This window comes from Pteronotus mesoamericanus, unplaced genomic scaffold (assembly GCF_021234165.1).
Source record: "Pteronotus mesoamericanus isolate MK-2021 breed Mesoamerican mustached bat unplaced genomic scaffold, CSHL_Meso_final contig_50, whole genome shotgun sequence".
Classification (NCBI taxonomy): Eukaryota; Metazoa; Chordata; class Mammalia; order Chiroptera; family Mormoopidae; genus Pteronotus; species Pteronotus mesoamericanus.
In genome coordinates this window covers 16548771-16570345 of record NW_026555186.1, presented here as the reverse complement: position 1 = coordinate 16570345, position 21575 = coordinate 16548771, and the positions used below count along the sequence as shown (strand labels likewise).

The 21575-nt window shown below is 45.2% G+C and overlaps 1 protein-coding gene and 1 pseudogene across 1 annotated transcript in view; both read left to right on the top strand.

Annotated features, from left to right (window-relative positions):
* The first annotated feature begins 9671 nt into the window (after positions 1-9671).
* PLEKHG4B (pleckstrin homology and RhoGEF domain containing G4B) overlaps positions 9672-21575 on the top strand; it is a 79058-nt gene continuing 67154 nt past the window's right edge. The window contains exon 1 of the mRNA XM_054578649.1: positions 9672-9719. Within this exon, the coding sequence (XP_054434624.1) occupies positions 9672-9719 (48 nt within the window). The remainder of the gene's footprint in view (positions 9720-21575) is intronic.
* On the top strand, positions 14203-14574 carry LOC129074414 (endothelial differentiation-related factor 1-like; annotated as a pseudogene).

Sequence of the window (21575 nt, the reverse complement as noted above, 5' to 3'; positions counted from 1 at the left end):
GCGCTGCCACCCTTGCCACCTTGGCTGTGTTTTGCCTGGACTGATGGCTCTCTTTCAAGTCCGTCTCTCAGAGATAGTGTCAGCTGACCTCCCCCCTGCGCTCAGCAAATGAGGTGTGTGATGGTCACACTTAACTGAGGGGGGTGTTTAAAATACATGGCAAAGGTTCTATTCCTGCCACACCTCCCTCCACATTAAGTGTTTGGGATTTGGGGAGGGAGGACAGGTGCTGCCCTCCTGGATCCGAAGCCCTAGTCGGGGAGGCAGACGTTAGTCAGACAACAGCAGGAATACAGTGCAAAGTTACAGTAAGGCCAACGCCAACTGCAGTAGTGTGGTTAGAAAGGTGGGGGCATGATTTGCAGGGGGCTTCGCCTGAGATCTGCAGCTGGGGGAGGGGATGGGTGAGAAGAGCACATTCTGGACAGCAGGGACAGCCTATGCAAAGTCCCTGCTCTGCTGGCTCTGTGGGCCCTTCCCGTTTTTCCCTCCCCGTCAGGCTCCACCAAAGGCAGCCAAAGCTGGTAGGACCAGCAACTCAGCAACTTCTGTAAAAGTGGGAGGTGGGTCATTGGGCCTGTCTCTGCTCTTCAGAGTCCTCAGACCTGCCTAATGTGCCCTGTCCTGGACCTGCAGCATCTGAGCACACAGCATAGTTTTTATTTACACAGGCCACTCTTGTCCTCCAGGGCAGGTCTCCCCATGGGCTGAGACACAGAAGGCCCTGCTCTGAAATAACTCACATTCCAGGGCGGGCAGGGCCTGAGTCTCCCTTTGTCTTCCGCTGCCCAATTCTGTCAGAGTGAAATCCTGCATACAATGGGATCGGTGTGGGCAGCGACAGCAGACAACTCCCGTCTCCCACTGAGCTCCCTGGAGGGGCCGAGGGTGTGCAGAACTGAACAGGTGGCTTTTCTAAACCTTCTTACAATATTTGGGTTTAACTATTTCTGGACTGAAAATAATTTTAATTCATATGCTCCATGATTGTACTGTTAGTAATCGCGGGGTATAGCTCCTTTCTGTTTCTCAGAAGAATTAGCAAATTGACATGCTAAAACTTATTGTCATATTAAAATTTGTATCTCATTGGTCTTAGAGTTTTAACGTTTAGATTTGAAATACCAGTTGTTTGAGAACAATTATTTAAACACCACAACACAACTTTTAAACAGGTGCCCCTCTTCCTGTACATCAGTGAAACATTAACTGCTTCAGACAGGCATTTGCTCATCACCTGTGTGTCCCTACTTTGTCGGTACTGAGCACATGTTAAAGTGTTTTAAAACAAGCATAGTTGTGTAACCCAGGACATAAAGGTTTCCTGTCCAGGCTCCGTGTGTGCTGTGTGAAAGCGGTTCTCAGGGACACAAACCCTCTCTCCTAACACCCAGTATGATCAGTGACTCATGAATGGGGTTAGTGGCCATGCCAGGGACAGGGACAGACTACAGGTGGGAGATCGCTGCACCTCTGTGCCACTGGGCCTGTGAGCACTGCTCTTATTTGTTTGTCAGAGGTGGTTTCTAATGTTTTGTAATGTGGGAACATTCCTCTGGAAAGCTAATATTTTCTGTTATTATATTCTTTACTGTAACCTACCACCACAACAAAGGATTGAAAGAAATGAATAAGCCAATTTAAAGTTAAGTGGTGTCTGTGAAATATGAAAACAAAATACTCCATGAAAAAGTCAATAAAGAAAAGCAGAGTTCACAACAAATTTGGGCCATCGATGCTCAGAAGTTCTCTTTAAGACTTCTAAATGCTCAACAACAGAACCTAAATGCTCCAGAAGTAAACGCCAAGCAGCAGCCTTGGCCTACTGCCCGCCAGAGTCTCAGAGTCCTGTCACAAGGGAGCCCTTGCCGGTTGCCAGATATTCCTCTCCCTGCCAACGGATAGCCATGGGTCATCTCCCCAAGGACAGCCCAAAGCTACACTGGCCGAGTCCCCAGCCCCCAGCCCCCAGCCCCTATCCCCATTCCCCTGTGCAGCCGAGCTAGCCCTTTGTAGTCGGTCCCACAGTGCACTGTGTCCCTCCTGCCTCCCATCCTCCATGCCGGCCGATTCCCTCTGTCGGGTGGGCCTGAGCTCTGACTTCTGGGTGGTGAACCCCTGAGGGCGGGGCTCCCTAGAGCAGCAGGTGCACATCTGAAGGTGCTGGGCCCATAGATGTCTCCCTCACCTCCTTGCTGCTTCTCTGGGAGGCCAATCTCACAGGCCACCCTGGCATGGGGTAAGGGGTGGAGGGCACTCACATGCACTCCCCAACACACATCCCTCTGCTTGCTGCTCCGCATTTACTTTGTCCTGGGAGATGAACGGTTAAAAATTCACTGGGCGGGTGGGGTCTGGGAGGCAAGGCAGCGGAGGAAGGCTGGAACAGAATGCGGCTGGCCCTGGCCCTGGGCCTGGCCGGGAGCAGGCAGCTGCTCCCTGAAGGGCACAGGTTCCGCGGAGGGACTCTCCGCGCCCGCGGCTGCGCGCGACTCCACGCGGCTCCACGCGGCTCCACGGGCACCCTCATTTGACAGGTGCTCCATCCATCGCGTCTTCCCCAGCACAATCAACGGCACACGTATTCAATAATTGCTGCCCGTGTCAGTATATTTCCTAGTATAATCCCTGATTAAAACTTAAACTGGAATCGGGAGCAAATATAGAACAAAAGAAGAAGACAAAACAAAACAAAAACGAAGCAATTGGAGCCCCGAGCCCTGCCTTTGGCAGCGCCTACCGCAGAACCGGCACAAACTTCCCGCACCTGGAGAAGTGCTGCACGCAGCCCGCCTGCGGCTGCAAGATTTCACCTGACGTTAACACAGAGCCCTCTCGGGGTAAACCTCCTCGTGTTGTCGTTCCAGGCAGGATTTTATGCTTTAAGAGTATGAGTATGTTTCGATAAACAGCCCAGAGAATTGAGGATATTTCTAGGGTTTGCCTAAATGAGATAACACCCTTCTGATCCGTTTGTAACTTGCTGGGTGTTTTTTACTTAACATTGCCTTTGGAGCTTCTCTGTTCATTTATTTTACCTGCTGCACTCCTTTAAGTGTTAGAATGCACGTTTTCATTCCCAAGCTGATGGCCATTTAGGGTGCCTCTGAAACTTGGCTGTCACAGTGCTGTGGTGAGGACCTACGAGGCCCCGCTATCATTGCAGGTGTCCCTCTCAGATGTGTCCCTTAAGGGGATTTGGTGATGTGAAGTTTCATGGTCATGTCCACCAACACTCTCAGCAAACAGCAAACACTTGGGATTTTTAGACCTTAATATTGTAACCTATTATATATTTTAGCTTTATATTACATTTTATAAAAATATTTTAAACTTAAAATATTTTTAGGCCTTAAAATACTTTCCTAAATTGCAGGTTTAAAATGAGATTTTGTTTATATTTGCATTTTTTTTTGATTCCTGGAAAAACTGAACTTTTTAAAATTGATCATTAGGGTTTAGTCTTTCGAAATGCCAATTCATAACCTTTGCTGAATAGCCCATAAGGCTTTTTTTGTTGATGTTAGTTTTTAGGAACTCTTTATATATTCTAGAATCTGGTCATTAGTTGGCTATAAGAGTTTCAAACATTTCCCATTTTGTGGCTCATATTTTAAATTTATCACCCAGGAGTACAAAATTTTAATGTCAGGTATATCAATCATTTTATTCAAAGTCTGTGCTTGGTGTATCTGATTTATTAAATACTTCCCTATTCCAACTTCCTAATGATCTTTTTTTTAATTTTAAGATTTTTGCTTTATATATTTAGTTCTTCAATCTACTTGCAATTTATTTTTATTGAGGTAAAATTCACATAGCATAAAATTCACCCTTTTAACCATTATAAAGTGTACAATTCAGTGGCATGAGTATTTAGTACATTCACAATGTTATATAACCACCATCACTAACTAGCTTCATCATTTTCATCACCCCAAAAGGAAGCCTTGTACCCATCAGGCGCTCACTACCCATCAGGCCTTTTCCACAGTCCTTGGCAGACAATCATTTGCTTTGTATCTCTAGGGATTTATCTGCTCTAGGTATTTCATATGAATAGAGTCCTACAAATATGGGCCTTTTGTGTCTTGCTTCTTTGAGTTGGCGAAATGTTTTTAAGGCTCATCCAGGTTGTAGCATGTTTCAGGACTTCATTCTTTCCTGTGGCTAAGTAACATTCCACCGTATGGATGAACCACTTTTGTTTATTTGTTCATCTGGGGATGCACACTGTATTGTTTCTACCTTTTGGTGACTGTAAAAAGTACTGCTATGGACATTTGTGTACAAGTTTTAATGTGAACTTATTATGTTCACTTCTCTTGGGCATATATGTAGGAATGGAATTGCTTAGTTACATAGTAGCTCTATGTTTAACTTTCTGAGAAAGTGAAAAATTGTCTTCTACAGAGGCTGAACCATTTTACATTCCCAAGAGCCATATAGGAGGATTCCAATTTCTCCATATCCTCACTTACACTTATTATATCCCTCCTTTTATTACAGCCATCCTCGTGAGTGTAAAGTGGTTTTGATTTACATTTCCTAGTGACTAATGATGTCGAACATCTTTCCATGGCCTTGTTGGCCATTGGTATATATGCTCTGAAGAAATATCAATTTCTGTCCTTTGCCCATTGTTTAACTGGATTGTTCATCTCTGTTGTTGAATTTTAGAAGTTCTATATAGTCTGGATTTTAATCTCTTGTTGAATTTATGACACAAAAATAATTTGTCTCATTCTGTGGATTATCTCTTCACTCTCTTGACAGAATCCTTTAATGCATAAAGTTTTTAATTTTGATGCAGCCCAATTGATATATTTTTTCTTCTGTTGCATGTGCTTTTAGTGTCATATCTATGAAACCACTGCCAAATTCAAGGATATGAAGATTTATTCCTACAGTTTTTTTTCTTTATAACAATTTTATAGCTTTAGCACTTACATTTAGGTCTTTGACTCATTTTTAGTTAAATTTTGTATATGGTATGAAGTAAGGATCCAACGTCAGTTTTTGCATGTGGATATGCAGTTTTCCCAGAACAATTTGTTGAAAAGACTGTCCTTTCCACGTTTTGTTCTTGGCACCCTTGTTGAAAATCATTTGGCTGTATATGTGAGAGTTTATTTCTGGGCTTTCTATTCTCTTCCATTGGTTTATACCTCTGTCCTTATGCCAGAACCACACTTAATTGCTGTAGTTTTACGATAAGTTTTGAATTCAGGTAGTGTGAGCCCTCCAACTTTGTTCTGTCTCTCAAGATTGTTTTCGCTATTAGGGGGCCTGTGTAATTCCACGTGAGTTTGACTGTCAGCTTTTCAATGTCTGTGAAAAAAGCTGTTGGAATTTTGATAGGAATTGCATTCAATCTGTAAATCACTTTAGGTAGTATTGACATTTTGACAATGTTAAGTCTTCCTACCCACAAACACCATGACTTTCCATTTATTTAGATCTTCTTTTATTTCTTTCAGCAATGTTTTGTTGTTTTTAGCATTCAAGTTTTTCACTTCCTTGATCAGATATATTCCTAAGCATCTAATTCTTTTAGATACTATTATAAATGTATTTATTTTGTTAATTTTTTTAATTGTTCATTGCTGGTATATAGAAACACAACTAATTTCTCTGTGTTGATCTTGTACCCTGCAACTTTGCTAAATTCATCAATTAGCTCTAGAAACTTTTTGGTGATTCTTTGGCATTTTCTATGTATAGGATAATGTCACTGTGAATAGAGATAGTTTATCCCTTTCTTTCCAACTTGAATGCCTTTTATTTCTTTTTGTTGTCTCTAACAGCTCTGGCTAGAACTTCCAGTACAATGTTGAATAGCAGCTGTGAAAGCAGGCACCCTTGTCTTGTTCCTGATCTTAAGGAGAAAGCTTTCAGTCTTTCATTGTTTATGATGTTAACTGTCTGTTTTCCATAAATATTGTTTATCATGTTGAGGAATTTTCTCTCTAATCCTGATTTTCTGAGAACTCTTATCATGAAAGGGTGTTGAATTTTTGAAATGCCTTTTCTCCATCCATTGAGATGATCATTTCCCACCCCCGACTCCGTTCTGTTACTGAGAAGTATTATATTGATTAATTTTCTTTGCATTCCTGGGATAAATCTCACTTCTTCATGGTGAATAATTCTTCTAATATGCTGTTGGATTCTATTTGTTAAAATTTTCTTGAGGATTTTTGCATCTATTATATATCATCAGAGATATGGATGTGTAGTTTTCTGTGTCTTTATCTGGCTTTGGTCTCAGGGTGACGCTGGCCTCATGGAATGAGTTAGGACATTTGAGAAGGAGGCCCATCTACTCAGTCTTGGTCCCTCTTTCCTTCTGTTCACATATTCAATTTACTCATCTTTAAACACACCTATGTGTAGTTGCTTCCAGATCTGTATTTCCAACCTGATCTCTCCTCTCAGCACCAAGCTCATTCAGCAGTTGGTCCACTCTACAGGTCAAACAGATATCTCAGTGTTAGTATGTCTTCTTCTTCAAAATCTGCATTTCCCCCCAGTCTCTCCCATCTCCGTAAGTATCTCATCTTCCACCTGCCGATCAGACGCCAAATCCTGAAATGCTGTCCTGGTGCTGATTCTCACCTGCAGACAGCAGAATCCACTGTAGCTAATTTATGCAGTAAGAGATGTAGTAGAAGATATTAGTAGATTATAGCATCTGTGAGAGGGTCAAGTAACAAGGAACAGCCAGAATCATCAACAATCCAGAGAAACACCTGACCATGCCGTAAGGGTGTGTTAGCAAAACTCCCACTGCCCCGCTCCTTTCTGCTCAGCACCACTGCTGCCAGGGACAGACCTGAACTGCCCAGACAAACCAATCACCTCCACCGCCAATCTGCTGTGACGGCCACTGCTTTCTGTGGCTCCTTCCACATCTCATGTGGTGCATGTCTTAGCAAAACCAGGCCCATCTGTGATCTCAGACTCCAGGGACCCAGGGCATGGAGCTTCACAGTCTGCAGCTTCTGCACGCAGGAGAGCACGCAAGAGGTGCTGGGCATGGGCTGTGCTTAGCTAATTCGAAATACCCCCCAGTGTCCTCCTTGGCTTCTCCTCCCTCACTCTCTACAACCAGCTGTCAGCCAGTCCTCTCGGCCTCTCTGCTTCTAAGTATATCCTGCTCTGACCATTTCTCACAACCCCTGTCATTCCCACTGTGATCCAGCCCTGTCACTCTCACCAAGATTGTAGTAAGTGCTTCCTGACTGGTCTCCCTAACCTTGACCGTCTGGGGTCTCCACACTGCAGAGGGTGAGCTATTTGGAATGTACATCAAATAGGGTCACTTCCTTTCCAAACTCTCTCCACAGTGGTTTCCCACGACCCTCCAACTAAAACAGAACACATCACTGTGACCTAGTCATCCCTGCAGCCTTTCCACGCTTGTGTGCTTCGCGTGGCCCTCCTTCACCGTGCTCGCAGGCACACTGGCCTTCCCCAGGCACACCAGATCCATTTCCAGCCCAGGGCTTTGCATAGGCGGCTCCTTCACTTTCTTCCGATCCCTGCACAGTCTCCTCCACCTTGACCATCTGCTTTATCTAGGTTTATGTTCTCTGTTCATTGGTTTATTGTTTGTCTCCCTCCACTGGAATGTCAGACCCTCAAGGGACCTGACGAGAGCTGTGCTGCGACTGGCCAAAAGTAGATAATCAGTTAAGTGTCTTTTGAATAAATGAAACCATCTCAATTGTCCGAGTTTTGGGAAAAACAACTTAGAAAACATCCCTGACTTCATGGGTACCCAGCAAGGAAGGTACCCAGCAAAAATGACAGGAGGCAGCACAAGGAGGACTCCGGGGCTTGCCCTGTGCAGGCCCAGCTTTCCCCTGCACGACAGAGGTGTGGCAGGATGGACTCCACCTGGAGGCCCCCAAGTCTCCAGTAAGAATGAGAGTCCAGGGCTGCACCTTGACCAGGCATCCGGGTTGCTGTGGACCTCCCCTAAGGTCAGCTCCTGGATTCTGGGGAACCTGGTGAGGGACAAAGCCACCTGCTCTGGAGGTAGAGGCGTGCCAACGCTCCCAGTTCTGTCCTGGCAGGTGCTTTGGGACCGTACAGGTTTATAAAGCCTGGCTCCTGTTTCTAAAGTGTCATGGTCAGGACTCCCACAGGGAGAGCTGGTGGCAGAAGAGCAAGGCAGGGATGCTTGGGGGCCGCAGGGAGGCACAGACAGGGGAAACACCCAGATTCACCCCGAGACTGGCAGACTCTGCTTGGGCTTATTGGGAGGTCTGGAGGTTCCAGGAAGCAAGGCAGGGACCAACCAGAAGAATTCCAAAAGGTCCTGTGCTGGGGGAGGGCGCAGAGCTCACCTCTGCCACCCTTACAGCCATTCCCTAGGTAACCTGTGGCCAAGAGTGTGGCTCTTTTCTCTGAACAACTGAACTTTATCCCCAAATGAGCATGTTTGCTCCTTAGTGGCTGGGTGAGCCTGTACCCAAGTTTCCAGTCAGGACACAGCAGAATGAGAGACGTAAAGATGAGCAGGCTCTGCTGGGATTACCACCCATTAGAGGGGGCCGGTTCACTGGGACCCTGGCTGCATTCCCAGGCCGTCAGGAAATGTGTTCCACCAAAACTCTACAAGTTGCCTCGCTACAGGGAAGTCAATTTTCACTGTGGTGTGGGAGATACTGTGCTTTTTGGAGGTTGGCTATCAAACAAGGCATTAAAATTGCAAAGTCAGTGGAAGCCTGTTCAACTCTGGGTGCCTGACTCCCCAAAGAGGAGAAGGTGGGCACCAGCTCAAGACCAGAAGGCTCAGGATGAAATCCCCATAAGCAGAGTGCTCACTTGGACGGGAAGAGAAGGCCATTCCGTCTACCCTAGCAGAAATCGAAATCCAATTTAGCTATACCTGTGGAAATCAGGGGTCCAGCTGTCTTTACTAAGTACCTCTACACCAGCGAAGAGAGGGACCTGTCAGTCTACATCTGTCTTCACTGGGGAAAGTCAGGGTTCAGTAGTCTTGGCTGGCAGAAATCAGGGTCTGGTCTGTGTCTACACCGGCGGAAATCGGGTGCAGAGCCACAGCCACTGGTCTGAGAACAAAATGGCAAGTTTCCAAGGCTTCGTGAGAACAAAGTAAAAGAAAATGCCACCACCGCCCCATCTCCAAGAGGGAGGAGCCCCGCCGGGCCCCGCCCAGGTAAGAGCGTCAAGTCGAAGCACTTGCATTCAGGGTCCGCCTCCCCGGGGGCAGGCAAGGAGGACCCCACGTTCGCCTGTAGGCCCCAGGGGTGGGGAGGGTTAGGCTCCGCTCCCGCCAGGTAGCCCTCACTCAAGGTGAGACTCGGCCTCCGCCTGGAGCGCCTGCAAGGTGAAACCCCGCCTGGGAACGGGGGTGGGTGGTGAGGTTGAGACCCCGCCTCCGTGCTCTAGCGAGGTGAGGCCCCGCCCCCTTCTGGGAGCCCCCCTCGGAGTGAGGCCCATGCCCCGCCCCCGCCCGGAGCCCCCGCGAGGTGAGATCCCGCCCTCGTGGTCCGCCCAGCGCTTCCGCCGCCGGGCGGAGTGGGGGCGCGGCCGGGGAGGGTCCACCAGGCCCACTGCGGGCCTTCTCCCGCCCCGGCTCCGGGCGGTGGCCTCAATGGGGACGTTGGCCCCTGAAGCCGGACAAAGGCGGCACCACCATGGCTCTCAGCGCAGACGGCTCCGGCGACAAGGGCTCGAGCGCCCAGGTAAGGAACCGGCCGCGGAGAGGTGGGGTCCAGAGTGCCTCCGCTGCAGCCGCGGGGAGGAAGCTTTGACTTTCTCCTCTTTGGAACACAGTTTAGCAAACTTTTCCCTTAACCTCATGAATATTTATGAGGAAAATATGCTTTCCAAGACCGATTTGCATTCCTGGGGTCTAAAGGGAGTGCAGAGGGAGGGAGTGTAAGACAAAAAGACACTTGTGAAATTGTTGCCAAGGATGAGAATGTTCCTAAGTTACTCATTAGCTCAAAACTGGTAGGACAATCCAATGAACTGTGGGTGCACAAAAGCACAGAAATTTTACTGAAAGAAATACCAAGAAATACTGGTAGGTCAGTTGATTTAAATAATGAACATTGCCTAGTAAAACAAGGTAGTCATAACAGGTTTGGAAAAGTGTGATGGAAGCGGTTTTGTATAGCTTCATGTGAAATGCAAAAAGAGAATTGGATTTGTCTTACCCTTTTCCCCGTGAAACTAAAGTGTTTGGTAAAGTAATTACACTTGATTCTTGTTATCCAACAGCATTTTCACTTAAAAAATTTTAGTTGGTACTTTCAGGTGTGTCATTAAGAATTAAAACATGCAATTCAAAATTAAGTTAAATGTGATTGAAACTGTGCATAAGTAATAACTTTATGAAATGGCAGTGCTAAACAGGCAGCGGGCACTGGGAGGAGAGTGAGCTTCTCAGCTGCATGTAGAGAGGTTTCAAAGTGGACAGACGTGAGATTTGGCTTCCGTGTCCTGAGCCTGCCTCCCATCCACAGGGTCTCTGGGTCTGGGGGAACTTCCGAGGTCACTTTATGGGAAACGTTTGCTCTCAGTGAAACGCATTCAGAGGCTGGTGTTTAACAGCTAGATACACGTTTCTAATCACAATGGGTTCCTATCTGCAGATCTGGGGATCCGCCACCGCAGTAACAAACCCAATTTTGCTTCTGAGGTGACAGTGCATTTTGATCACACTGTGCTGGGTCTAGTCTGCAAATGTGCAAGGCGGCTCGTGGACTGCCCAGGTGGGGCACCAAGATTAGAGCCATGTCATTAAGAGTCCTAGTGTTTTACCCCGTTGGAGGGGTCCAGTGTGGGTCTAGTCTGAAATGGCTGTGGTGAAATTAAGACCTTTGAGTCTGGGCATCAGTTCACGAGCCTGCCGGTGGTCTCACGTGAAGACTTGTAAAGCTAAGGAAATAAAGTCAGCCCTGAATTTGCCCTGAGATGTGTGGTTCACAGGTTGAATTATCCAACACAATATAGGAGCCTCCAGGTTCCCAAATCCCAGCGGCTTTTTAAGAAAGTCATTCAAGACCAATTCTCATGCCACCACCTCTCTCCTTCACACAAAACTGGGTCCTCTCTTTATGTTTGAACAAAAATATAAGCCATGTATGGCTGTCCACCCAAGTGGTACACCCATTCTTCAGATGGTGGGAAACGAGGCTTTTGGTTGCCTCTTGTCTCCCAGACAAGAAGCAGCCCTGGGGCCATGGTTTCCCTCACCACACCCAACATGGCTGCGCCCCAAGGCAGTGGTGCATCTGCTCAGGATTGAGCTCAGGACTTCCTTGACCTGCCTGGAAGCTGGGGGGGGCGGGGGGGGGCAAGGATTGAGGCTTCCTCGCCTGCATCCCTCCATGAGGGCTCACTGGTCCAGCTGAGGAGAATGAGCCCAGCACAGTTCTGAGGGGTGGGGAGTCAAGAGAGGAGGCTGGGGTGAGGGAGGTGGCGGGGGAGGGGGAGTGGTGGGTGGGCTGAGAGGTGCCAAGTCCTGTGCTGCACGTGTTGATCCTGGGTGCCTGGGGAATCTGGAGTCCTGTGAGAAGACATGCCCACTTTCACTATTTACAAGAGGCCAGGAGGCAGGTGCTGGTGGAGTGGGGAAAAGCCACCAAACCCCGACCTAGCACCCCAAGAACAGGCCTGGAGTCCTAGAGAATGGATGTACACCTGCATCCACCGTTTAGTAGCTGTCAGCCTATGGGTTAGTAGTTCACCCTCTCCGAGTTTCAGTCTGTGCATCATGTATAGGAGTAACACATGACTCACCTACCTATTGGAGCATTGAGCAAAAATGAAAAGAAGAGAACTCATGGACGTGGACAAGAGTGTAGTGACTGCTGCAGGGAGGGGGTGGGGAGGAGAGTACGAGGGTATGGGAGGGTAAATGGTGATGGACGGAGACTTGGGGTGGTGAGCACACAGTACAGTGTGCAGATGGTATGTTGCAGAATTGTGCGCCTGAAATCTGTGTAATTTTGTTAACCAGTGTCACCTCAATAAATTCAATAAAAAGGAAAAAAATTAAAATAACATAAAAATGGATATGTAGATGCTTCTGGAAAGGAAACCCAGTTCATCATTTAGCTGAATGTCCCCAAGTTGAGCACTGCCTCTGTCCTGATATCTGGGACACCTTTCCAGATGTTTCCAGGTGTCTCTGTTCCCACGTGGGCCCAAATTCCTTTAAAACTACTTGTGTTTCTGAGGCCTAAGAACAATGTTAAATCTAATACAACAACAGTTAGGAATTAATTAATTTGAACTTCTGCTCTAGAACTGATGAAGTCATCCATGTAGTGAGTATGTGTACCTCTCCTGGAGAAGTCTCACCTGCCTACAGCCTTCTGACCCAGGGACCCCCAGTCCTGGTGGGCATCACCCTCAGCAAACTTCCCCAGCCATCCTGCTTGCAGCCCGCCCTCCTGCTTGGTTTCTCCACATGTGGGTCTCCAGAGGAGGGTCTAACCTTATACCACCTGTGTCTTGCCCTTCTTGATTGCCCCTCTCCCCAGGCTTCATTTCATTCCCGTTGTTTCCCTGATGCCTGGAATAGTGCCTGTCACACAGTAGGTGTCACATGACGGTGACCCTCCCTCCCCTTCTAAAGCCTGTGCTCACTCCCCTGCCAAGTCCCACCTTTCTGTGGGTCACACAGATGCAGAGCCTGCCCTGTGGAACCTGAGGGAGCAGCCAGGGCACCGCTCATTCTGGGAAACCTTCTTTGTCTAAGTGGGATACAGTCAAAGCAGACCCAAGACAATTACAGAGAAAGGCTCAATAAACCCCGGTGTGACGTAATGAATGTGCTTTGTGTATGTGCTTTGGGGGTGGCGATGATGGTGAACAGAGCAGGAAAGAAATGCCTGAATATATTTCAAATGATAGGAAAAGGCAGCCAGGAGGATGACCCCTCCCTTCATTGTCAAGTGGAGTTGTGGTTTGGCCTGATAGAAAATCTTCAGCCTGTCATTAGTGGTGCGCCATCAGGTGACTGCCTGGAGAGCGAAGCGGTTGGAATGAGTTTGAGTGCTCTTGACTCTGTCCCCCCTCGAATGAGACAAAGGGCAGCGTGGTACAGAGGCGGTGGCTTGGTGGTTGGGATGTGGGCCGTGCAGCCAGAGGAGCCTAGGTTTAGTCCTGCTTTCCCCTTGAGACGGAGGGCAGGTCAGCCCCTCACCTCACGTCTTTGTTCTAAGCGTTACTGTGTGCTTAAAATACAGCATCTGCAGTACTGGAAAAATGTTAGCTGCTGTTCTGTGGTTCTGTATAGGGATTTAACTACAAATTTGAAAAAAATATTGAGTTTTAATTTTTTGTCAAATCACTTAAGGAAAAATATTCAATGAAGTTATCTTCAAGGCATTTTTGTATTCAAAGGTATCAACTGAGAAGAGGAATTATGACCACAATTAGGGACTGTTTTGACAATGTAATTGTTTATTTTTTATAAAAGAAATGTTTTATGGAAGTGCCCAAATCAAGAGGCCATGAACTGCACTTGGTTCCAAGGTCTCAGAGCTTTCCTTCTGGATTATTCAGAGATTAAAGAAAACCCAATTTGAACAAGCATTTAGTCAGTCTGAGTGCCACAATGGGTAAAAGAGTGAGTATTTGGTTCTCAAAGTGACATTTGTGTGTCCAGAGACTCATGACAGTAACACAGAGACTCATGGTGGCCAATGACATGTGCTGACTAGTCTCAGAGAAGAATGTAACTTGTGTCCAAAGCACAATGTTAATTAGGAAAAGCATGTGCAAGGGTTGTTGGGGATAGAGAGCAATAGCAATGCAACAGACGAGGAAAAAAGACGTTGGCACAATTTCTGGAAGATACTGCAATTTAAAAAAATAATTTATTGAGGTGAAATTTATATAACATAAAATTAACCATTTTAAAGCAAACAATTCATTGGCATTGAGTGCATTTACAATGCTGTGCAACCACCACCTATATCTAGTTCTAGAACATTTTTGTCCCCTTAGAAAAAAAACTCTACTCCCATTAAGCAGTGTCCCCCATCCCACCCTCTCCCAGCTCCTGGGACCACTGATATGCTCTCTGTGAATTTATCTATTCTGAATATTTCATGTAAGTGGAATCATACAATGTGTGACTCTTTAAATTGTGTTAAAATGAGTATAATGTGGAGCTGTCGCGGAACTACTAGACAAGCCCAACCCACTATGGCCGAGAACAGCTGGGTCACAGTGAGGATGCTGCTCAAGAAATGCCCCATAGCCACGCAGGCCAAGTCCAAGCAGGCCATCTTAGTGACTCAGGACAGGAGATGTGGAGACTTTGAAGAAATGTGTCATTGGCCAGAACAAATAGCATTTAATCGCCAAGAACACGGTCAAGCTGGACTGGGAGATGGAGGAGCTGCACCATGACCTGGTGATGAAAATCATTGAAAAGCTGCCGGCCATCATGGACAATGAGAGTGGACTGGCCATTCCTAACCACCAGGCTCTGGGCAAAATTGAAAGAGCCATTGGCCTCAGGCTCTGGGGAAGGACATTGGGAAGCCAGTTGAGAAGGGGCCCAGGGTGAAATGAACACAAAGCTTTGAAAGCAGTCCATTCCAGCTGATCTTGTCTGGCTGGTTCCTCTTGACCATCGGCACCAGCATGAGTCTCTTCACATGGCAAAGCAGAACACAGGGTGACAGCCCTGCCTGGGAAGCCCCTCTACCCAAACCTGCTGCCAAACAAAACCTTGCAAAGTGTTTGCTTCCTCCTTACCCCACTAGCTCAAGTTGAGATGCAAAATGCCGCCTTCCTCTCCCAGGGTATTGGCCCAGTTGTGGATGTGGTTCCAGGGGGAGCTGAGTGGAACCCCCTCACATGGGCGTTTGTGGGGTGGAGTGGCCCAATCTGGCCCAGGAGAGGGAAGATGCCACCTCCAGACTGGCTGTAAGAGGCACTAACAAACGTTTGCTGCCCTTCAAAAAAGCGTAAAACATGAGATTTACCATTTTAACCATTTTAAGTGTACAGATCAGTGTATTAAGTACATTCACATTGTTGTGCTGTGGTCACTTCCATCTATCCCCGTAACTCCTTCATCTTGTAAACCAGAAGCTCTGTGCCTATTAAATGCTACCTCCCCATCCCCCTAACCCACAGCCCTTGGGGGCCATCAGTCTACTTTCTGTCTCCATGATTGTGACAACTCTAAGGACCTCATGTAAGTAGAATCACACAGTATTTGTCTTACTGTGACTGCTTATTTCACTCAGCATAAAATCCTCAAGCATAAATTCCACATTATAGCATGTACCAGAATTTCCTTCCTTTTTAAGACTGATAATGTGTAGTATATGTATTCCATTGTATACATACATTACATAATGGACTGTTTTCATCTTTTGACTTCTGTGAATAGTGCTGCTATGAAAATATGTCGACAGGTTTTTGTGCGTACAAATGTTTTCATTTCTTTGGGTGTATACCTAGAAGTAGAACTTCAGGGTCACACGTTAATTCTACGTTTAACTTTTTAATGAGTCACCACACTTTTCCACAGCAGCTGAACCATTTTAAATTCCCACCAGCAATGTATGAAGATTCCAATCTCTCCACAACCTCACCAACACTTATTTTCTGGTTTTTAAAAATTGTTATTATAGTCATCCTAATGTATATGAAGTGGTATTTCACTGTAGTTTTGGTTTGCGTCTCCCTGATGACTGCTGATGTTGAACATTTTTTCATGTGCTTGTTGACCACCTGTATATCTTCTTGGGAGAGCTGTCTATTCAAGTCCTTTGCCTATTTTTAAATTGGGTTGTTTGTCTTTCTATGTAGAGTTTCAGCATTTCTTTATCTAATCTGGAAACAGGACTCTTATCAGATATATGAATTGTAAATATTTTCCCCCACTTGTTGATTATTTGTTTACTTCCTTGATAGGGTCCTTTGATACACAAAAATTTTTAATTTTGATGAGGTCCAATTTACATATTTATGTATATTTGCTTTTGTTTTTGGTGTCATATCTAAGAAATCATTACACAAACAAGGTCATGAAGATGTACCTCCACTTTTTTCCTAAGAGTTTTACAGTTTTAGTGCTTACAAGTAGGTCATCGATCCATTTTTTTTACTTACTTATTTATTTATTTTTAGAGAGAGGGGAAGGGAAGGAGGGGGAGAAACATCAATGTGTGGTTGCCTCTTGTGTGCCCCCTGCTGGGGACCTGGTCTGCAACCCAGGCATGTGCCCTAACTGGGAATCAAACCATCTACCCTTTGGTTCGCAGGCCCATGCTCAGTCTACTGAGCTACACCAGCCAGGTTGATCCATTTTTAGTTAATTTTTGTATATGGTGTGAGAGAGGCATCCAGCTTCGTTCTTTTGTGTGTGGATGTCCACTTTTTTTAGCACCATTTGTTGAAATTGTTAACCTAAGAAACATCCAAGCCTGTGGAGAATGTTTATGACTTTATTTAGCCAAACTGATGACAATTGCTGGGAAGCAGAATCTCAACAGATTGAGAAAATGCTCTGGAGAATTGCAGTTTTGCAGCTTATTTTATACCTTAGAATCAGAGGAAGAAATGTTGGGGGTTACATGAATTCCATTGGTGTTAGATTAAGGGGTCAAGAGAAAGCAAAGCAAGGACATCTCTGAGCTTAGATAAAAAGCAAAACAGAGAGACACATACTTGTTTTACATTGGACGGGACAGGATAGTTCATATTTACAGCACATAAAGTTGGTATGCGGGGGACAAAATAATAAGGAAGCGTTCTGTGGGCTCCTACAAAAGGAGCCCATACTCCTTCTGAAATCTCTTACTCATAGATTTCAAAGGTGTGTTACCTTAGATGCAAAAAGACAATGGACAAGCTTCCTAAAATAAAGACTGACCTTTGTCAAGGAAGCAATAGGTCTAGGACGTGACTACCCACCATGACCTTCTTTTAGTTAGGAATTTGTATGTTCAGATCGTCCTGTGTGGGTAATTTCAGTCTTTGAGTTTGTAAGGCCCACCATGCAGGCCTCCCCTGATCTTGTCAGGTTTAGAATGGGGCCCCATTTTGTCCACAAAATTAATTTTTGACTGTTCAATAAGCAAAACCTGGTTGAAAGTCAATGGGCTGTAGTTGTATGGGTTTATTTCTGGAACCTCAATTCCAGAGAGAATTTTTATGAGTTTATTTGAGCCAATTGACAACATACGCCAGGGCACAAGATAGTAAATGCTCAAGAGAATAACAATTTGCAGTTTATTTTACGCATTTGGACTTAAGGAGGGAACAGGAGGAAGAAAACATGAGAATGGGGGGAAGCAAGGCAAGGATTGGATGAAAGGGGACATTTCAAAGGTGTGTTAACCTAGATGCACAGAAACAATGGACAGGGCTTGCTTAAGGTAAAGACAAGCTTTTTTGTAAAGACGTTATTTACCTGGGGTGTGACTGTCCACCCAGACCTGCCCAGTTAGGGATTTATGATCAGATCACCATGTGAGGTTACTTACCATAGAACCTGCTTTTCTTCTATAATCTCCCTCCTTTGGTCATAAATCTATCCAAAGGATGCATTGATGACCAACTTTTTGATCAGATAAAGTGGTCTCAGTGCTAGGAAGGCTTGTTCAAGGATGTCTTACTACTGACATCATCTTGTTGACCACTGGGGGTGGGGCAGTACTGTAAAAGCATGGGATGTGAGTTGAGGCCAAGTTGTCCTGAAATGGGAAGGGCAGGTAAATGGAAGGTAGTCACGTCTTGTGGTTTTCATTGTGAAAAAACACTGGATCATTTCCATCCTGTAAACTACCATGATCTGAGTTTTGCCTTCTGCCTCATTTTTCTGTATATGGCACCTAGTATAACATTTACACAGCTATTAAAAAAAGAGTATTAACAGTTATCTTATACATGTTCAGTTGGACTATATAGAGAAACCTGAAGAACAAATATGACTACTATTATGACTAATATCCTTAGCAGACAGATAAAGACAAACAGAATGGTTTGTGAGTTCAGTATCAATCCCTAGGTACACGGGCCTCCTTGACACCTTGGGATAGCTCTCTACCTCTGATGTCAGTGGCTTCTCATCTTTGAGGACTTTTTGATGTCCCTTATAGGTGGAGGCAGGTATCAGAGACAGGTAGATGTCCATTCATGGTTAGGCTCCTGGTAAGATCTGATCCATTAAAGTTGGAAAGTGTCATTTATTTGATGTCTTTTTCAGTAAACAATATCTCCAGGTGACTATTAAAATATTTAAAGTCTTTGTCTTCTGGCAACTCACTATGAAAGGAAGCATTTACCAACTTGACATTTTCTTGAAGTAACTCTTTCAAACCTTGGCAATAGAGTAAGATGTCTCCTTTCAATAATGCCAGCTTATAAATTCCTTCATTTAAATTGAGCTTAAATGCATTATGATGCAAGGAGCAATGCAAAACCCAAAAAATGGGGAGCCAGGGAGCCAGGAAAAGAACCAAGTGGCTGTCTTGAGTTCCCCATAGCCCCAACTATTTTTTTTTTGTCACTTAACCTCCATTAATTATTACATATACATCAAAATAAATTATTAGCATGAAATTATTTTGTAAAAACCCAGGTAAAATGAAGACATGTCTGCTCTTACTTATACCAACAAACTTAAGCTAGCTTTTATTTAGTAAAGATCAATCTTATAGCACATGAACTTGAAAAGCATGAGGTAGTTTCTGTATTTCTGAGAATTTTAGAATACCTAATCTGTACAGGCACTTGCCTTTAAATTAATTTTAACAATACCATCTAGAGGTAGAATATTATCTCACATTTACAACATACATTTATAGACTCACTCAAACAGACAGAGAGAGAACATTTGGATCCAAGTTTTGTTTTAGTGGCATTTACAATTTATATCTATCCTTGACAAGCCAAGTTTCAAATGATCATCCCCTTTTTTAAAATACAGCCATGTTAAATATCTTAAAGAACTGAGTTACCACATAAATGACATCATTAGTTGATCCTATGAAAGGAAGCATTTACCAACTTGACATTTTCTTGATTATCAACATTTAGTTGATTAGTTTATCTAAATGCTTTCTTTTTTTTTTTTCCCTTCTTGTAATTCCCTTTACAAAGATTCATTTTAGCTGAATCTTTAGCATTCATTTTAGCATTCTTTTGGGGAGAAAACCCTTTTAAGTTCTGAGACAGTCTCTAATCATTTTCTTTCCATCCATTCTGTCTGATTGTATAGCCGGCTTTTTCTAATTATGCACACAAAAATTAACATAGAAGCTTCAAAGGATCCTCACCTTGACCATCTTAGTATTAATAGGAGGCTGACTGTCGTGGGGCTTGTTGGCCTCAGAGGCACGATTTCCCATGTTAATTTTGAGGTCTTTAAAGTCTGAACAAACTTCTAGGGAAAACCAGCCTTTATGTGCCCATCCCTGGACAAGCTAAATGAGGTGGATGTCCCTATAGGACCATTTCACACCCTAGAGAACATTTTTCATTTTTCCTCTCACAACCCCGCAAAGATTGTTAGTTACCTAAGAATACCCGAGCAAAGGCCAGGAAGAGCTTACCGAACACCACTAGATTACCATAAAGGTTATTACTGTAATGCTTCTCCAGGGTGAACCCCGTCTGGGGTGCCCTGCCCTCCCCGCCGGGGCTCCCGCTGGCTTCTCCAGGATCGGCTGCATTACCACACTGGACAGCCCCGGGGCCTGTCTCCAGATTCAAAGATCTGAGCAAGTCATCACCCCACTTGCCATTCATGTTGGGGAAGCAAGTGTCCTTTCTCCTTTAGAGCTACGAAGATTCAGTCTTTCAGTTAACCAGCAAAGATTTTGTTCAGATTGCTTTGAACACTATTGACTTAAGAGTATTAAGCCTTTCAATGAATGAATGCACGATGTTTTCCATTTATTCAGGTTTCTTTAATTTCTCCCAGCCATGTTTTGTAGTTTAAAGTGTACACGTCTTTTACCTCACTGGTTAAATGTGTTTTATTCCTTTTGGGTACTATCGTTTAATGGAATTGTTTTCTTAATTTCCTTTTGGATTGTTCATTGCTAGAAACACAGCTGATTTTTGCATGTTGATTTTGTACCCTGCAACTTTGCTGAATCCATTTATTAGCCCTAGTAGGTTTTTTTGTGTGTGTGGATTCTTGGGATTTTCTACACACAAAATCTGCAGAAAGAGACAGTTTTACCTAATTTCTAATTTGACTGCTTCATCCTTGATTTTCCTTCCCAGACTTTGGGAAGGAAATGTGTTGTTCACAGGATGACACGTTTCCCGGGGCTCGATGGTTCTGAATTCAAACACTGCCTGTAAAACACAGCATGTGAGGTGGGAGAACAGTGCCCCCACTCTGGGAGGAGAGAGGCTTTGGACAGCACTGACCAGAGAACCCAGACGCCTGTTCCAATCCAGCCACACTCACCTGTTTCCCCAGTTGTCCCTGTACGCAGGGACGTGATTTCCGCCCCCCCATGGCTTGCTTACATCCACACACCTTTGCACTACATTCAGCCTTCACTGGGGATTTACTGTTGTTACTTGTGGAATTTCTGCCAGATCCTTGTGAGAGTTCAGCAAGCCTGATCATGCCGTCTGCTGTTGAAACACTGTCTTGAAAGGACACAGAGGTCGAATAATTTACTAATGTCTAAGCAAAATTCCTCACTCACCTCCACCCTCCCTCACTTTTCCCGTCCGCCCCTCACTCACCTCCACCCTTACCCACTTCTACTCTCACTCACCCACCTTCCCCCCACTCACCTCCCCCCTCACTCACCCTCACTCTTCACTCACCTTCTCTTCCAGTTATTTCCATCATCATTTACCTCCCACTCTTCACTCACCTCCTACCCTTCACTCAAAGGTGAGGCCAGCTGGGAGAGAAGCAAATTGTGGAAATTCAGGGCAATAAACCTGTGGTCACTTGAGCTGAGAACGGCCACCTTATGGGCTCAAGGAAGCCTACATCTCATAAATAGAGTGGCTGTATCATTGATTGCCCAAGTTAGAACACTTTGAGCGGAAAAAGCGTGGTAATGCCAGGACTACAGGTGAAAACTCAGGTTGTCTGGGGAACCTTATGATTTGGGCGCTCATTTCGCCCTGGAGACAACGTTGGGAACAACAGGGGTAAGTCCCCACTGTGGATGGGGAGGGGTGCTCAGAAACCAGGTGTCTACCGATTCTCTCCCAAAGTCAGGTGCTGAAATTCCAGTGGGAGCACTGAAGAGCCAGGCTGTGCAGATGTGCGGACTACACAGCATGCAGCCAGCGCCCCAGAGATGTGGACACACCCTCTGTCCTCACGAGCCAGCCCACTGTTAGGGCTCTGCCAGGTCCAGGGTGCTTGTATACTGAGCCTGGCCACATCTGGGCACTGCACCTCTTGTTGGTGGTTTTCCAGTTTGCACCAACAGCTCCTTTCCTCTATGCTGTGTTTCTCTTTCTTGCATCAGAATTACCCTGTTCTGGAATACCAACAGTTGGTAAGCCTCCTGCCCTGCCCATTCTGAATGTGGGCTTGGGCTTCACGCTCTGGCTTCATCTTTAAGCTC